The following is an 18,785-nucleotide window of genomic DNA, read 5'->3' on the forward strand; positions in this document are numbered from 1 at the left end:
CATTTTCCTCGTTTGCAGAGGAAAACCACAAGGCAGAATTTCGGTAACATTATTAGCAGGACCTGGGCCCCTCTTGTCAATAGAAATTGGGGATGTGGTCATGTCGGATAGCTCAAGTGTTATTTATGCTCATCGCTACTTTGAAATTACAATAATTGTTAGACCTGCCATGACATCTCTTTCTAATTGCATTAATAAAACAGCACACCTATTACTTTTGTAAATAAAAATTTTTTTAATCTTCGCCTGACTATATTTTTAGAGAGAGGGGAAGACAGACAGAGGGCCTAGTTGGTTTGGCTCAGTGGATAGTGTCGGCTTGTGGACTGAAGGGTCCCGGGTTCTATTCCAATCAAGGGTACATGCCCAAGTTGCAGGCTTGATCCCCAGTAAAGGGCATGCAGGATGCAGCCAGTCAATGATTCTCTCTCATCACTGATGTTTCTATCTCTCCCTTTCTCTCTGAAATTAATAAAATTATATTTTTTAAAAATCAATGAATATAAATAAGTGGAACAACAAATCAGTGTTTCTTCTCTCTCCCTTCTCTCTAAAAATCAATAAGTTTTTTTTTAAAAAAAAGAAAGAAAATCAAGGAAGCGGTGCATGTAGGATTTAGGATAGTGGTTCACCCTAGAGAAGGGATGGACTTGGGGAGAGACACAGGGATTTCTGTGGTGTTGGTCATGTTCTGTATCTTAACCTGGGTGGTTCCGCCTGTTCATCTTCTTGTTATTCTTTAAGCAGCACATTCTCAGCGGGTGTGTTTTCTCTTGCCAGAGATGTTTTTCAATATGTACATAGTATAGGATGTCTGAATCTAGATAACTTACACAGTTGTGATCCCATACCTCTTCTCTATGGGTGGCTTGTTTTTCCCTAACTTCTTCACCTCCTTCCAGGGCATAGACGAGGGCCCTCAGGGCCTGAAACTCATCTCCGACATCATCCGAGAGAAGATGGGCATTGACATCAGCGTGCTGATGGGAGCCAACATTGCCAACGAGGTAGCCGCGGAGAAGTTCTGTGAGACCACCATCGGTGAGCTGCGGGGCGTGGGGGCCGGGACCTCTGGTGTTTTTACATGTGCATCTCCCCTGTCTGAGACTTCCTAGAGTGGACTCTTCCCTGTCCGCTTCACATTCCCCTTCACATTCCTGCGGTGGACCTTTAACGGGTTGGGGTTTTATGCAAAGAGGCCCTTCTGTGGGACTGAAGTGTTTCAGCAACTCCCAGTATGAAAGGAAAACCCTGGGGACCATTTTGACCCATCGTGACCTAATAACATTTATCCAGGTTAAACACAGAAATAAAGGTTGCTTGTGCCAACGAGCAGGTGGTCACGTCCATGGAGGGACTCTCCTGGCCTTAGAAAGCCAGCTTTTTATTTATTTTTTATTTTTTTATATATATTTTATTGATTTTTCACAGAGATGAAGAGAGAGGGATAGAAAGTTAGAAACATCGATGAGAGAGAATCATCGATCAGCTGCCTCTTGCACACACACCCCCTACTGGGGATGTGCCCGCAACCAAGGTATATGCCCTTGCTCGGAATCGAACCCAGGACTTTTCAGTCCGCAGGCCGATGCTCTATCCACTGAGCCAAACCGGTCCCGGCAGAAAGCCAGCTTTTTCTTTTCTTTCCTTTTCCTTTCTTGTCTTTTCTTTTCTTTAAAAAAATATATATTTTATTGATTTTTTACAGAGAGGAAGAGAGAGGGATAGAGAGTTAGAAACATCGATGAGAGAGAAACATTGATCAGCAGCCTCTTGCACACCCCTCACTGGGGATGTGCCCGCAACCAAAGTACATGCCCTTGATCGGAATCAAACCCGGGACCTTTCAGTCCACAGGCCGACGCTCTATCCACTGAGCCAAACCAGTTTCGGCTAGCCAGCTTTTTTTTTACTCACAGATGCCAGCATCTGGATCATCATTGGGTTTCGTTGAGATCTGAAAATGGGTGGGAGTGACCCCTATTTTCAGGTGAATAGGCTGAGGCTTAGGAAATAAGTTACCTGCCCCAAGGTCACACGGCTCACACAGGACCCAGGCATGAACTAGGATCTCCTGTTTCCTGAAAGAGAAAGTTCTTTCTAGTCTTATATACAACCTTGATGAAAAAAAAAATTTTTGTTTCTTTGGAATTCTCGAGTGCTTGTGTCCCATAGTAAAAGGCGCGTAGAAGAGGAATATGTTTGTATTTGCAGTTGTTTTGCAAGAGTTTATTTAAATGTCTCTACCATTTGAGAACTTAACTTCCACCCTTGTCAAACACTCAGGCAGTGTGAGTCATCTCACCCTGGCGGACTTGTAACCGGAGGCTCTGAGGGAGGTCAGGCTCTCTTGACTATGATAGGATGCATGAGAGATGTAGCTTCTGAGTCTCATACATGCCTGTAAGTCAGGGCATTTTTACCTTTTTTTTTTTTTTTTTTTTGCATTTTTTGTTTTTTTAATTGCATCGATATTATGTCATTAATGTGGAAAATAGAGGTAATCAAAACAAAGCCATTTTTATTATTTCACTTGATTTCCATTATTTTTTTCTCTTTTTTTCCGCAAAGTTTATGGTTTGTAGTTTAAATCCATATTATTTTATAATTGCCTTATTAATATATAACAACTTTAAAAGTCCATCAACATACATCGTCATAGCTGCATAGTATTTCACTGACGATCCCATATGTGTGAGCACTTTTTTTAAGAAATAATGTTTTTGGAGCGGAGTGGTTTCACAAATAATATAAAGAAGAATACAAAGTGGTCTAGAACACCATTTCCCAGGTTGATATTTTTAAATGTGATACAGCCACAGATAAAGCAACTCAAACATATAAGAAGGTACAAAATTAGAATTAAGATGGTAATTTCTCACCTACTCCCTCTTCCCAGAGGGAATCACTGTTAGCAGTTTCTAAGTATCCTTCCAGGGGAAAGAAAAAAAAAGTACATATGCATATATATCACTATATAAAAGTTTTATTTTTCACAGTTGATTCTTTTATCCATCTGTGACTTAATATTATAGCCTGTTAAATTGTTATGCAATTCAGTAACCAGTTGTTCCAACACAGTCCTATTTGCCAATAATCGATTGGCAATCAGTTTTGTCAATTAATAGGTTGGAATGGATTGGTTATCCCAATCATTCCATGAGGCTGAGCCTTGCTCTCCAATCCCTAATTTAAACCTTGTGTCTTACCTATAGATTTTGGTGAGGATTTTTACCTGCCTCTAAGCTCTGTTTGCTGTAGGAAGGTTTCCAGTGGTGTACAATAGGAGACAAATGCACAGAAGTCCACCTCTTTCCCTGTGGCTTCTGTTCACCCAATGCTTCCACTGCCTTTGCTGTGGGTTGGATCATAAATGGCAATAAAAGGCTTACGGGATTATCACAGACTAAAGAAGGTCAGGGAGTGAAGGACAACACTGAAAGACAGCATTGCCATCATTGTTAAGATTGGAATATGGTTGTGTGCCAGATCATTGCACTGACATCAAATTTTCTGTATTTGATCATTGGGCTGTGCTTACCCAGATCCCCTTTCTTTTTTTTCTTTTCTTTTTTTTTTTTTTTATTAATATATTTTATTTATTTTTTACAGAGAGGAAAAGAGAGGGATAGTTAGAAACATTGATCAGCTGCCTCTTGCACACCTCCTACTGGGGATGTGCCCGAAACCAAGGTACATGCCCTTGACCGGAATCGAACCCAGGACCTTTCAGTCCGCAGGCCGAAGCTCTATCCACTGAGCCAAACTGGTTTCGGCGAGATCCCCTTTCTTGATGACCTTAGCAACAAACACATTTTTAATTATGGTAGATGCAAGGATTTCACCCCACTTGAGTCTGAAGAAGAAGAGAAAATGGCATTGTTGTTAGTATCATCTAGAAATATTAATTGGGATGGTGAACTATGGTGCCCCCTTGTGGTAAGAGTTCCCTTCCTTTTTGGGACTGATCTCACGGAATCCAATACTTCAACTCAGCCGTCCCCCAAATATTTTTCAAAGCCTGTTATGTGTCAGGCACGCTCTAACCAAGTGAGCTACCTGGCCAGGACTGACCATTTTTTATTTCATTTGTGTCTCCACACTCTCTCCACTCACCCCTGGATTGTGTCCAGGGTTTCAAAGGAGTCATTAAAGAGGTAGACTGTCTCCCTGACTTGGCATGAAAGAGAAGGAGATTTTCCTGTCCTTTGGTTCATACTGAGTTTGGAGCTGCCCTTCCACATGGCGGTAGGGCATTATTGTTCCGTACCAGATGGTCTGGGGCCCTGCTGGCCACATTACTGCTTATGACTGGTAATAATCATAACTCGGTTAGGGCTTTCTTACCCATGATGTAAAATAATCTTCTGAAAGTACACTGGAGAAACAGTGCTGATTGCTGTAAATCAGCCTCACTGTGAGTAATTTGCTGCCGCAGAAGAGCTGACGGATCCCACTTTGTGTCTGTGGCAAACGGAGAGCCTGCTTCTCAGGTGGCTCGCAACAGCAGCCGGATGAGCGTCACACGATGCTCAGAAGCATCCTTCATGTTGGAGGCACTGAGCAGTGGCCGTGGTGAGGGACAGAGGAGAGAGACAGCAGTGATGTCATGATGTGGAGGCTGGTGGCCAGCTGACCCAACCCGAGTGATGAGACAGGATTGCGCAGAATCACCCAGGTCGTCTGGTGGAAGAGGACAGTTTGCTCAGACTGACTCAGTTATATTTGGAAAAAAGGAGAACTCCGCTAAATTGATAATAGCAATGCCATGTATAATAGGAAAGTTGCTTCTAGGTTTTGGGTGTAGAAATTTTAGACATTTTGTTATGGAAGATTTCCTTGAAAACAAAAGTTGGTGACCACTGGCCTAGAGGCAGGCAGAGCCCTCGTGCTGTAGCCTTCAGTGAGCATTCTGCCATCTGGTGGAGGCGTTGACTTGGGAGCCAGGAGTTGGCTGGTGGGTTGGTCGTCTGATTTCTAGAGCTAAGCCCTCCCTTCTAGGCCCCGAACAGCCAGAGCACACTTCACATCGGGTTTTATGTGTAACGTTTAACTTTTGTTTGTTTTTAACCCCGAGTCCCTAAAACCACAGCAACAAGAAGTCCAAAAACTACTGAGCATCCGTCTCATTCTGAACTGTCCGAGGGAGGGGGATCTAGCAGTAGCAAAAACGAGGACTCTGAATGCAGTTCTGTGTGAAAATACGTGTCGGTGTTGCATCCGTTCTCTATTGCCATAGTGATGCCAAGTAACAATCACAGGACCTCAGTGGCGGACAAAACAAGCACAGCTAGCACTTCCCTGGGCTTCTGGGGGTCGGCATATCTTGCCCAGGACAGCCGGGTAGCTCTGTTCCATGTGGCTGTCACTTTCCTGCTGGCCTCATGGGCGAGCCAGGGCATCTTCTTTATATATTTTATGTATATATGAGTGTATATATATATATGTGTGTGTGTGTGTGTGTGTGTGTGTGTGTGTATGTATATACATATATGTGTGTATATATGTATATACGTATACACACAAACGCACACATATATACACACATTTTATTGATTTCAGAGAGGAAGGGAGAGGGAGAGATAGATAGAAACATCAATGATTGATCAGCTGCCCCCTGCACACCTCCTGGTGGGGATCAAGCCATGTGTCCTTGAAAGGAATTGAACCGAGACCCTTCAGTCCACAGGCTGCCGCTCTATCCACTGAGCCAAACTGGCTAAGGGGAGCCAGGGCATCTTCTCAGTGATGGCAGAGGCACAAGGAAACCAGCCCTACTGCACAGAGGGCATCACGCTTCTACTGCATCCTGCCTGTTAATGTCCCCTTGATCAAAGCAAATCCCACGGCTGAGCCCGTGGGGGGTGATGGGGCGGGGAGTGTGCTCACTCGCTGTGAGTCTAAGCACGTTGGATAGGCAAGCCTAACATCCATAGAAAGGGATGCACTCTCCTCCCTGGGAAACAGGGTGGTTGATTTTTAACGATAATCTGTAATAGACATAAATACAGGAATCCAGCTTATAAGTGTTCATGGTAGCAAAAAGTTAGCAACAGTGTTCGATTTCAAACACTAAAATGATACTTAGATATAATACATGGACACAGTAAAATAAAAAGCATATATTAAAAATGTTGTAGAAACCCTGGCCAGTTTGGCTTAGTGGATAGAGCGTCGGGCCTGCAGACTGAAGAGTCCCAGGTTCGATTCTGGTCAAGGGCACATGCCCGGGTTTCAGGCTTGATCCCCAGCGGGGGGTGTGCAGGAGGCAGCCGATCAATGATTCTCTCATCATTGAGGTTTCTCTTTCTCCCTCTTCCTTCCTCTCTGAAATCAACAAAAATATATTTTAAAAAAACAAACAAACAAAAAAACAAAGAAGAAATAAAAGAAAGCTAAAAAGAAAGAAAGAAAGAAAATGATGTAAGAAAGATAAGCTGTCATTGAAAATTAGTCATGCAGAGGCCCTAGCCGGTAGCTCAGTTGGTTAGAGCATCGTCCCAGTGCACCAAGGTCTCAGGTTTGATCCCTAATCAGGGCACGTAGAGGAGTCAGCCAATGAATGAGTAAAGAAGTGGGCCAGCAAATTGATGTTTCTCTCTCCCCCTTCCTCTCTTTCTCTAAAATCAACCAATCAATAAGTAAAAAAGAAGGAAAAGAAAGTCAGTTTGTGCCATAAAATGGGAACCACATATACAGTATGTTCCCAGGTTTGAGAACAGCTATGTATATTCATACTTCCACCCATTGAAGATGTCTGCCAAATTGTGAGTGATCATCTGTGGTGGAATTCTGGAATATTTTTATCGTCTACTTCTACTCTTGACGAATTTTGTACATTCTCTATAATGACCATATGTTACTGCTATAATAAGGAAGAACGTATTTAAAACTGTGCTAGGTGTGAAAAGTTAAGATTAGAGGCTGTTCTGAGCTTCCTTTTCCCCCCTAACTTTTCAACAGGCAGCAAAGTAATGGAGAATGGCCTTCTCTTCAAAGAACTCCTGCAGACTCCGAACTTCCGCATCACGGTGGTTGAGGACGCAGACACGGTTGAGCTCTGTGGAGCTCTGAAGGTAAAGCCAGCCTTTTATTCCTGCTGGGGGGAGGGGTCCGTCACGCATGGCCACTGTCAGCATGGCTGAATCTAACCCGGAAGAATGGGCCCCATGTTCCGTGCACTTCACCACGGCCAAGAATAGTGAATGGAGGGCCTTGTTCATCCCTTCCTGCTCTGCCCGCGCCTTTCCTGGGTGGGTCCGGCTCCTCTCTCCCTTCTGGTGTGCGTTTATAAATCTGGGAGAACTGCAGTGTTTTGTTCTTTGGGCAGCTGGCAACGTTAATATTTGGGAAGCACGGCGAGCACCTCGATTGTAGAGGTCTACCTGGGGGCAAAATCTCCTGTTCATTCACACGTTTCTCCTACGTGTTATCGTGAGTAGGAAAAGGAGCTATTTCCTCTGAATTACACACTCTGTTGGTGTGGTGGTTCAGTGGGTTGTTCTTTGTTAAAGGAAAGGAGTCTACTGCTTAGGAAGGTTTCTTTTTTTAAGAATCGTTTTACCTCAGGGGGAAGGTCAGATTCAAGAAGCATTCCTATTGGCGAGGGGCTTGGGAGAGTAAAATAATGGGAAGTTTTCACACTTGGGCTCTTTACTTGCCTCCACTTAAAAAAAAAATATATATATATATATATATATATATATATATATATATATAGATAGATAGAGAGAGAGAGAGAGAGAGAGAGAGAGAGAGAGAGATTTCAGAGAAAGAGAAACATCAATGATGAGAGAGAATCATGGATTGGCTGCCTCCTGCACACCCCTCACAGGGGATCAAGCCTGCAACCTGGGCATGTAATTGAGTTGGCATTGAACCGTGACCTCCAGGTTCATGAGTCAATGCTCAACCAGTGAGCTACACCGGCCGGGCTTGCTTCTACTTTTTAAAGACTAGGTCAAGGTACCTCTCACTATCCTGGCTCTGGGAAGTAGCCTGGAGCTGGGTTGCTGAGTCATTTCTTTTGCAGCAAAAACTGCTTTTCAGGAATTTGAGTACGTAGGGAAGGAAATCAGGGGATGTGGCATTCACTCACTTGGTTAGGTGAGAATTGCGACGATGAAAAGAATGTCGAGGAGACCAAGATCCCCCCCCAAAAAAAAAAAAAAAAATGCCTTCCCACTCTTTCTCTAAATTGTACATTTTGTTTTCTCCTCAGAATTTAAAGCCGCTTTCTAGAATTAATCATGTGTGTGTACGTGCGGTCACATGTCCCTGTACAATGAGAATTTTTAAAAAATTAAAGCCAATCAAAGACCTTGGCCCCCAAGTAGCATGTGCCCATATTTCTAAATGCTTGGGGGTATTCTTCTCATTCTAGGCAGGTCCTGTTATATATTTGAGATGCTGGCTTTGGCTGCTCTGTTTTGTGTTTATTGGTTGGGATTTTTATGTGTTTTAAATGGCCCTTCGTTAGTTTAATGACCACCCGGCAGCAGGACCATCACGAATGCCTAATTGCTCCGTGCCGGTCTGTGTAGCTCCAGAGCTGTTTTTAAGTGACTGGATATTTGGGTGGATGGGGATGCTGTGAGATCCTGTACTGGGGGAGAAGACTCTTGGGTTCCCACAACCAAGGCACATACCCTTGACCAGGTTCGAACCCGGGACCCTTCAGTCCGCAGGCCGACGCTCTATCCACTGAGCCAAACCAGTTTCGGTGAAAGGTCCCAGTTTTGATTCCGGTCAAGAGCATGTACTTTGGTTGCGGGCACATTCCCAGTGGGAGCTGTACGGGAGGCAGCTGAATCGGTGTCTCTCTCTCATCAATGTTTCTAACTCTCTGTCCCTCTCCCTTCCTCTCTGTAAAAAAAAAAAAAAAATCAATAAAATATTTATTTTTAAAAATTGACTATGAGCCAGATTAGCAAGAGAAAATAATGAAATTTAATTACATACTTATGTACGGGAACCCCCTATTCCTGACCAAGTCAGAGACCCCCACATATCTGAGAGGTTCCAAGATGGAAAGGGGAAAGGAAGTTCACGTGACTTCTGGGCTGAGGAAGGAGGCAAGGCTCCTGGGATTTCTGGGTTCACGCGCCAAAGTGGCCCATGTTGGGGAGGCCTGTGCTGAGCCCCTTCATCATCCTTACGATCTAAGATGGTGACCGGAGCTCCAACTGTCACATCTGCCTTCCAGGCAGGGTGAAAAGTAGGAACAAAGGACAAGGACCATGCGGCGCCTGTCTTCTAAGGCAGGTCCTGGGAGCTTGCAGTGGAGTCCTTTGCCTTCCTCTCAATGGGCAGTGCTTAATGGTGTGACCATACCCAGCTGCAAGGGAGGCTGGGAAATGCCCCTTCCCCCTCCCCGGAGCCATATACTTGCAGGACAACCAGGGACTCTATTACTCTGGAAGAAGGGGATAAACCCACAGCCTGTGCCGCAGACTCAGGACGTTCCCTCGTAGGGCTGTCTGTGGTGAGGTAAGCCACCCCTCCCTGCTGGGGATATAGGTTTTCTCTATGGTTTTGGCTGTGACAGACCTTGCTGTGAGGACGGCCTTGTGCCTAGTCTCTAGCCAGGGCCACTGCCAGACCCCTTTGGCCATATATGGCTGTTTACATTTACATTCAAGTTAATTCACACTTTAAAAAAATATGTAATTCTGTTTCTGAGCCACAGTAGCCCCATTTCAAAGGCTCGGTAACCATGTGAGTGTCAGTAGCCAGTGGCTACTGGCTGCTGTAATGGATAAGTGGACATAAAATATTTACGTTGTTGCAGAAGCGTGTAGGGACCGCACTGCTCACGCTGAGACAGCTGCTTTCCCGGTGTGGGGCCTGGCGGACCAGGCGTGGGCTTGTTGTGGGCCCCCTCGGCCTCATTCCAGCCAGGCTGCCTCCTCCGGGGTCCCGCCTGCAACCCCATGTGCCGCGTCTCCTTATGGTGAGCCCGCCCCCCGCAGACAGACAGAGCTCTGTCTGCTGGGTTTGGACTCACAGACAATAGCGAGCACTGACTCGGTGTCCGTGGAGCCATTCTCCCTGCGTGGTGAGAGTGTAGCCTGGGCCGCCTTGCCAGTGTTATGTTCCTTTCCTGGGAGAAGGGGATGGGAGCGGGAGGAATTGAGTCCCGCCTAACCCACCCCAATGCAGAATTGCAAAGGCGGCGCTTCAGGGCGGGTGAATGCCATCACCCGGGAAATGGAGAAGGGCTTCAGCACGTCTATCTCCCGAAAACCGTGGTATTTTTAGCTCCAGAGCAGTTTAGAGCAGATTTAAATGCACGGTGGATAACGATAACTTTCACAGCTGAGCGACCTCGGAGGACATCTGCTCGGATGCTATGCAAACACAATCTGACTGGCTACGTGTGTTTATCTTCCTTTTGACAGTGATAAGTGGGAGAGAGAGAGAGAGAGAGAGAGAGAGAGAGAGAGAGAGAGAGAGAGGAGGATTTCAAGATCCATGATAGATTCAACTGGGTTGGGACCCGAGGTCCTCTGGGAAGGAAGAGTTTACGCTGCCGTAGCCCCTTGTTCCCCACATCCCGGCCCCCAGGGGGAGATTGGCTGTCTAGTGGAGACAGTGAGGTGGCCCTGACCTGTGTACCCTGCAGTGAAGGGGCCGACAGTGTGGCCGGAGCCCCCCAGGCCATGGGCAACCTTGTCTGCCTTTTCTCTGGGTGCAGGGACAGTTCTTCAGAGCTCAGGGCCGGGGTGCTTCCAGTGGCTGACAGCTTGCCCCTTTGTCTGAGTCTCTTACGTTGGGTGGGGCCAGCTCTCCCTATTAGAAAGCCCTCATCTTGACTCTGCGGAGGCCCCTGTGTGCCCTGGAGCTGTGAGGTGTGACCTCCCTGGAGCAGACTGGGGAGCCAGCTCCTGGGCTGGAGACCCAGCTCTGCAGGTCCCGGCTGTGGGACCCTGCAGGCTCCTTATCCTGTGCACTTGAGTTCCTCACTTCCCGCCCTGCATCTATGAGGACCTGCCTCGTAGGGATGCTGTGAAGATTGAATGCGTCAATAATATATGAAGCGTTGAGAGCAGTTTTCTAAGGTTAACTTGGGTTGTTATTTTTATCATTTGCTCCCGAAAATCTTTTCTCCTCCTGAGCCTCCATGCAGGCAGGCAGGTGGGTGGGCACTCCCTGCTGACATCTAACCACAAGCAGGGTTCAGGCAGGTCTCGGACCCAGGGAGGAGGGGGTGGCCAGGCCAAATTGGCCACAGCGTGGAAGTAGGCAGGCACAGGGAAGAGTTGGGCTATGGAACCAGGCAGTCGACCCTTAGTGCTGACCCCTCCACTGGATGATCACCTTCTGCAGAGACAGGTCTAGCACAGGTAATGACCCAGCAATTCCGCTCCTAGGCATGTACACACGAGAAATGCCTGTGTGTGGTCGCCGAAGGGTGCGTACCTGGATGTCCTTACAGCACCCTTCGTAGTGGCCCCAACCTGAAAGCTACCCCAATGCCAACCAATAAAAGAATGGATAAGTAGGTTGCACTGTGTTCACACAGTGGAATACAGTACAGCAATGAAAATAGTAGTAATTGTTCTGCATGTGAAAGCAGGGCTGAATCTCACAAACATGTCAGATTTGAGACAAAGCTAGACAGAAAAGATTCCATGATCTTTTCTGTATGATTCTATTTGTATAAAGTTTAAAGACGGGTAAAGTGAATCTGCTGTCGTAAGTCAGGGGAGTGGTTACCTTTGGTAGGCAGGGTTGTGGGGGGCTCTCTGGGGCCCTGGTTATGTTCTTTTTTTTTTTTTTTAAGTGCTGGTTACATAGGCGTGTTCAACTTGTGAAAATTCAAGCCGTGCACTAATGATTTGTGCTTTCCTGTATGAACATTATCTTTAAATAAAATATTTGATTTGAAAACAAACCCAAAAACAAACCCAGTGGACCCAAACAGTATTTAACCGGTGGCCACTATCAGCGTTCTAGTTTTCTGGCTGACAGCTCGTCAACTGCTGCCTCCTGCTGACCCCAGATCTGGGCTCCCGTCCTGAAAACGGGTCCCTTCTCTCATCTCTCTTGCTCACGGTCCAAGAGCAGAGCCGAGGGCTTTGCGGGGAACTAGCGGTCCTGTCCCGGCCTCTCCCCACCCGCCCTGCACCCTCCCCCGCAGGGGTGTGTGACAGCTTCCCGGCCTCCTTGTCTCCTTCACAGAACATCGTGGCGGTGGGAGCGGGCTTCTGCGACGGCCTCCACTGCGGAGACAACACCAAAGCCGCCGTCATCCGCCTGGGGCTCATGGAGATGATCGCCTTCGCCAAGATCTTCTGCAAGGGCCAGGTGTCCACGGCCACCTTCCTGGAAAGCTGCGGCGTGGCCGACCTCATCACCACCTGCTACGGGGGCCGGAACCGCAGGGTGGCCGAGGCCTTTGCCCGGACAGGAAAGGTAGCCTCTGGCCTGCCCTCCCCACGCCCTGCTCCCCCGTGTGACCCCGGGACTGGGGCGGGGGGGGGGGGGGGGGGGGGGGGGGAGGCAGGGGGAGGGCAGGATTTGATGTGTGCTGGTTTGTCCGTTTACCTGTCTGCTTTCACTTTGAGTAGTCGGTCTTACATCCTTTATCTTGTACATCTGTGTTTATATATATATATATTTTTTTAATTGATTTCAGAGAGGGGGGAGAGAGAGAGAGAAACATCAATGATAAGAGAGAATCATTGATCGAGGGAGGGAGGGAGGGTGAGAGAGAGAGAGAGAGGGAGAGAAACATCAATGATAAGAGAGAATCATTGATCGGCTGCCTCCTGCACACCCCACACTGGGGACCGAAGCCTGCAACCGGAGCATGTTCCCTTGACGGGGAATCAAACTGTGACCTCCTGGTTCCTAGGTCAACGCTCAACCACTGAGCCATGCCTGCCGGGCTATCTTGTACGTCTTCATCTTTCTTGGGCTTGTAGCAGAGGAGTGCAGCTCCACCTTCCCACTCTCCTCTGGAAATGAGTGACTCTCTAGTCCTTACCGTAGATTATTTTTAATCCTTTGTTTTTTAAGACCATTGAAGAGTTGGAAAAGGAGATGCTGAATGGGCAGAAGCTCCAAGGACCTCTGACTTCTGCGGAAGTGTACCGCATCCTCAAGCAGAAGGGGCTGCTGGACAAGTAAGTCCCGTGTCTCCCCAAGACCAGAGGAACGCTTATCATCCCTCTCCTCTCGTGACCTCCAGCCTGGTCCTTTGTGTGACATGAACGCCAGCCTGGTCCTTTGTGTGACATGAACGTCTGTGGCAGGAAACACCCACCTGTCCTGAAAATGGGTGTTGACACAAAACACAGACCCAGCTCAGCTTCAGGAAGAACAGCTTCATTCTTTGGATTATAAAATAGGAAGTTTAGGACTCTAGGTTGTTTGGTAAGACCTACGTGTTACCCATTTTTAATTAAAACAAATAATAAATGAATGCTTTGTTGGCTTTGTAAAAAGATAGAATATGTATATCTAAAAGCCCAAGCGATCAAACGACCGAATGACTGGTCAACCAGTTGCTATTATACACACTGACCACCAGGGGACAGACGCTCAATGCAGGAGCTGTCCCCTGGTGATCAATGCACTCCCACAGCCAGGCCAAGGGACCCCACCCACGCACTAATTTGTGCACCGGGCCTCTAGTCTTATTAATAAACTGCCAAGCAATTCAGAAGTGAAGGGAAGACACGTAACCCCAGAATTCAGTCGCAGGCAGTGAAGGGACCTGTGTGAAGGTTTGGTGAGCAGCCTTGCAGCCTGCCCTCGTGTGGATGGATGGATGGATGGATGTTTAGACGAATGGATGCATGTACGCATCTGGTCTCCGCTGTACTTTTCAGGCTGGTCACATGGTAAAGGTGGGCTCAGGTCAGCTTGATTTGCCACCCAATTGAGAAAGGAAGCTCCACGGCCACCACGGAAGCTACCCAGCCACCCTGAGGCTGCCCCTGGCCCTTTATCTTGCTAATTTGTTGAGCCTTCCTCCATAGTCATGATGCTTTACATTGATGTTTCCATCTCTCTCTTCCCCCTCCCTTATTCTCTAATGCTTATGCAGTGTGTTCTGTGTATCCATAACTCTCCGTAATACTCTGTGGGAGAGGGGATGTCTGGTTGCCCTGGAGAGTAGGGAGTGAGGCAGCTCTGTGGATGCTGCCAGGATGTAGGTTACGAGCAGCGTCTCTCTAGTTGTGTTTCCTTCATCCTCTCACGTCCGTCCAGGTGTCTGCTGGTCCCAACCTGGCATCCTTACCTTTTCCTGCTCTCCTCTTTCTACCCGTAGAATTCTTAAGGAATGTGGAAAATGAGGGAGGTCAGGGCATTTGTCTTCCTTCTTTCATTTGCATTTTATATTTCCGACACGGCTATCAAAATTGGCCAGGCAGAGATGGAAGTCATCAACAAGCCCTCAGAGGAGGAGAATTGTCTTTAAACCGTGACTTCCAGGAAAACACCTCCGACACGCATGGTTCTCCTCACACATTTAACAGCAGACAGCGACGCACTGGTGTGCATGGCCGGCCTCCTCAGTGGCCATTCCGTCTTCATCAGGGATGTGTTTAACGTCTTAAAAAAAAAAAAAAAAAAATACCTGGGTGTTTGATGATGGTTAGCATCTCCCAGTCACGATTTTAAAAGAGGGATCTGTGTGACGAGTTTATAAATTCACGCGTTGGCTGGCCATCTGCATTCATCGCTTCACCCGGGAGGACATAGTCTGAAGCAGGCATCCTGGGGGTCGGTAAAAAGCAGATGTAATCAAGGAGGCAAAGCTGGGCTCTGAGCAGGCGCCTCTCTTCAGTCATGTCCCATTTTCCCCCTTCGGGCTAGACATTGAACAGGCTGTGCCGGTGCCTAATGAGGTCTCTGGAGGGGTCACCCCCTCCTCCAGGGCCGACGTGTAATGCATGTGGGATTCTCCCTCCCCTGCACCTGCTTCCCAACCTGCACAGACATAGAGTCGAGCTCTAACCTTCTCCTTGGTGCCACCTCTTGCCTTGATTTTTTTTTTTTTCATTCCGACCCTCATGACTCTGGTCTCCCTCTTATATCCTTCTCTCCTCCCTCCTCCATTGCTACAAAAAGAGCCCTGCTGAAACCAGTTTGGCTCAGTGGATAGAGCGTCGGCCTGCGGACTGAGGGGTCCCAGGTTCAATTCCGGTCAAGGGCATGTGCCTTGGTTGCGGGCACATCCCCAGTAGGGAGTGTGCAAAGGGGGGAGGGGATGGGGCCGCCACTGATGGATGTTTCTTTCTCATCGATGTTTCTGTCTATCCTCTCCCTTCCTCTCTGTAAAAAATCTATAAAATAAAATTTAAATTAAAAAAAATATTTAAAAAATAAATTAATTTAAAAAATAATAATAATAAAGAGCCCTGAGCAGGAGGCAGAGTTGAAGGCCATCTGCATCTTACTAGCCACATAGTCTTAGGCCTGCATTTTAGCTGTTCTGTGCCCCCTGTCTCTTTATCCACAAAGCCAAACTGGTAGACCCGATGATCACTGTGGTCCCTTGTCCCTCGAGTGTTCAAATTCAGAGGCTTCCTGCTTTGACAGAATGATATATATATAATTTTTTTTTTTTTAAGGAATGTAAGAGATGGTCACAGGTAGCACACTAATCTGCAGTCCATTAGGTCAGAAAAACTAATCCGTTGTCTGAGGTAAACCAGATGGCTTAACTTGTCTTTGCCTATTTTCCCCCAACTAGGTTTCCGTTGTTTACTGCCGTCTATCAGATCTGCTATGAAGGCAGGCCCGTGCAGGAGATGCTGTCTTGCCTCCAGAGCCACCCAGAGCATTTGTAAAGTGGACCGTGCAGCACATCAGGCAGCATAAATCACGTTTGGGGTTCACGTGGAAACTGGGACTTGGCAACAAGAGGTTGGCTTGACTGTAATCCCATCATGGATGAGTATGAATTTTTACAGGCTCGTTTCTGAATTCGAGAAGCAGATCATTGGCTAAGATGCACTGGGCGACAACTAGACGCACATATGTGAATGCATGAGTGTGTGTGTGTCCATTTCTCATTCTGTGGATGTTTGCATGCGTGAACCGAAATGAAAAGTCCTTTTTAAAGATTACTTTTCAAACTTTCCCACGGTGGTAGTTTATAAGATTGGAACTATCTCAGCTGAATTTTGTAGACCTAATTTATATCTTTGAAGGAATTTTTTTTCTCTCCTCTTGATGTTAAAATTTAACCAGCATTGATAACATGGTAGAATGGAAGAGCGAATGCATTCAAAGATCAACAGACTGTAACTTTTAAACACTATCTCAAAGCCAGCATAATCAATGACTTTGTGAGTTGATCTCTCTCTCTTTTTTTTTTTTTTTTTAACAAGATGTTTTTAATTAGATAATCCGCTCTGTAACTCCCTCTCACTGCAGTTTTCTGCGTTTTTAGCCTCTTTTTCTCTTCATGAGCTGCCAGGATGTGCAGAACACAGAAAACTCCTCTGGGAATTTCCTGCTGTGACGGACACATTCTGCTGATTAACCACACTTCTGCAATGGTTTTTGTTTTGTGCAAACATTTCCTTTAAGCTTCACAGATCCTCTGAGAGGGGCTGCTGTTATTCCTTTTGAAGATGCTGTCACAGTGCCTGGTTACCTGATAATCAGGGGGCAAGTCTAGTGCTCTCCGCCCCACCCAGGTGCCTCCGGGACCTTCTCCGATGTCCCTGGGCTTAGTTGACCTCCAGCTAATTGTGGTTGTGTCAGAGGCCACAGGCAGCCTTTCCAGAGGCCCTGGGAGGGCTTCCTGCAGCTGAGATGTGTGTGGGGCATTGTCTAGACTAGGGGTGTCGAACTCAATCAGAGAAGGGGCCAAAATCTAAAATCCAGCCTAAATCGCGGGCCAAATGGTTTACTGAACAGTCATAAACTGTCATTGTGATGGAAACGCAGCGGAGTGCAGTGATGACAACGCGGTGCGGGCCACATTGCAAGGCCTGGTGGGATGGATTTGGCCCGCGGGCCTTGTGTTTGACACATGTGGTCTAGACTGATGCCACTCAAAGTGTGGCCCTCGCTTCCTCGGCTTCACTTGGAGTCTCTTAGACATCAGGCTCGCAGGTCCCACCGCAGACCTCAGAAGTGGGGAACGGAATCTGTGCTTTAACATCCCTCCCACGTGTTTCTGAGGTTCACTACGATTTTAGAAGCACTACTGTAGAAAATTTTACTTTACAATAGCATTTCTCAGCCCGTGTTCCAAGGCAACTAGTGTCCTGGGACCCAGCTGTGGGGGCTTCTGGGTATTTCCTGGCCAGGGTCAGGTGAGTGTGGGGAAAGCTGAATCTTGAAAGGTGCAGAATGTATGTTATTAGCATGCCAGCGGAACCTGTTTATGTAACCCAGCCAGGCCCAAGCACATTCGATGACAGAGATTTTTTTTGGCCAGGAAACCTGCAGAAGTTTCCAAGGGACACTGTTCTAGGCTGAGGTCACCTTCGATAACTCAAGTTTACCCATCTCTCCCCCCCACACGAAATTAGGATGAATAACAACCTGTGGTAGTGTTCGCTCTTACTCTTTCCAGCTCAGGCCTGCCACGAAGCTCTGATGAAGCTTTAAGGTGACACTGGCAAGTACAACCAAGGAGGTGTCAGCTCCGCTGAAACGCACATTATGGGGAATAATAAGTGCTTTTAATTCTAGAATTAGAATGGGAATCACTATATCTTCTTAAATGAGATTGGTTTCGGGATAGCATTACAATGACCTTAGATAGCACTTGATAAACTATTAGGGAACATACGAATGTCACTTATATATATTTATGGATTTTTCAGTCACTTTGTGAGGTTTTCTGACCTTTTCTATTTCTGTGGGAATTTTTAAAACTCTATCCAATCACTTTGGGGGGTGTCAGAAAGCCCCCTCCACAGAAGTAAAGTGAAAGCACACGAAATGCTCCAAGTTTTATTGATTTTAGTGCCACTATGAAGTCAATCAATTTTTTGCTTGTGACATGATTCATGTTTTTTAAACGTTTGTACAAAGGTAACAAAGCGTACTTTTTAAGATACATAAAAGGGCCGTGCGCTCATTGTGGTGTCTATTGAGGAGGATAATCAGAGCTGAGGAATTCTGTCTTTTTTTTGTGTTCTCACCTGCACTCACCCTTTCTGCTCGGGGTTTGTACGTGAGGGTTTTTTTCTTTGCAAATGGAAGTCTGCTGACTGTACCTCTGGAACATACGGTATGCCGCACATCATAGAAAAATGCAAATTTTATTATACATTTGTGCTCTGCTTTCGCTATTTATTACTCTGTGAGTTATCTATTTTTGTAATCACCTGTGGTCTACCATCTCTCACTAATTATGGTAACAAAGCGGGAGACATCCAGAAGAGAAGCTTAATCTGTACTACTTCAGCCAATCTGTGAATGTAAAAACTACACTGCTGCCTTGCTGTATCCCAGCCTCCTGTAACGCAGCACAGTTCTCTGTCTTCAAACCCAGCCTTGCCGGTAGAGGGGAGCTGAACTCGCCCTGGTTTTTCACTAAACTGTTGTAACTGTAACAAGGCCCCTGGCATCCGCCGGAGGAGTGGTGGGGCGCCAGCATGCGAAGGGTTCTGTAGTTTTTCCATTAATTCTAATCAAAGAGCCTTTTACTTACATGTGTACTGTATTTGTTTACAGATTATATAGGTGGATATAATGGATATAATTGATATAATTTAAAAGCTTGATTTAATAAACATTTAACCCCCCCAAACCTGTGCTACTGATCTTATCCTTGTTTAAAATCAGTTAATGGCTTTATTTAG

The 18,785-nt window shown here is 46.5% G+C and overlaps 1 protein-coding gene and 1 long non-coding RNA gene across 3 annotated transcripts in view; one reads left to right on the forward strand and one right to left on the reverse strand.

Annotated features, from left to right (window-relative positions):
- The window catches only part of GPD1L (glycerol-3-phosphate dehydrogenase 1 like), a 31,332-nt gene extending 15,247 nt beyond the window's left edge, over nt 1-16,085 (forward strand). For both annotated transcript variants that reach the window (XM_036431688.1, XM_036431689.2), the window contains exons 4-8: nt 903-1,041; nt 6,964-7,076; nt 12,184-12,417; nt 13,024-13,130; nt 15,710-16,085. In XM_036431688.1, the coding sequence (XP_036287581.1) occupies nt 903-1,041; nt 6,964-7,076; nt 12,184-12,417; nt 13,024-13,130; nt 15,710-15,806 (690 nt within the window). In that variant the 3' untranslated portion in view covers nt 15,807-16,085. The remainder of the gene's footprint in view (nt 1-902; nt 1,042-6,963; nt 7,077-12,183; nt 12,418-13,023; nt 13,131-15,709) is intronic.
- Nucleotides 16,086-16,702: 617 nt separating this feature from the next.
- Nucleotides 16,703-17,583, reverse strand: LOC118715437. The gene is made up of 2 exons (XR_004986889.2): nt 17,013-17,583; nt 16,703-16,797 (listed from the first exon to the last, which is right to left on the reverse strand). It is a non-coding gene; the product is annotated as an uncharacterized LOC118715437 (long non-coding RNA).
- Between the last annotated feature and the right edge of the window lie 1,202 nt (nt 17,584-18,785).

Source organism: Pipistrellus kuhlii, unplaced genomic scaffold, assembly GCF_014108245.1.
Source record: "Pipistrellus kuhlii isolate mPipKuh1 unplaced genomic scaffold, mPipKuh1.p scaffold_m20_p_11, whole genome shotgun sequence".
NCBI classification, from domain to species: Eukaryota; Metazoa; Chordata; class Mammalia; order Chiroptera; family Vespertilionidae; genus Pipistrellus; species Pipistrellus kuhlii.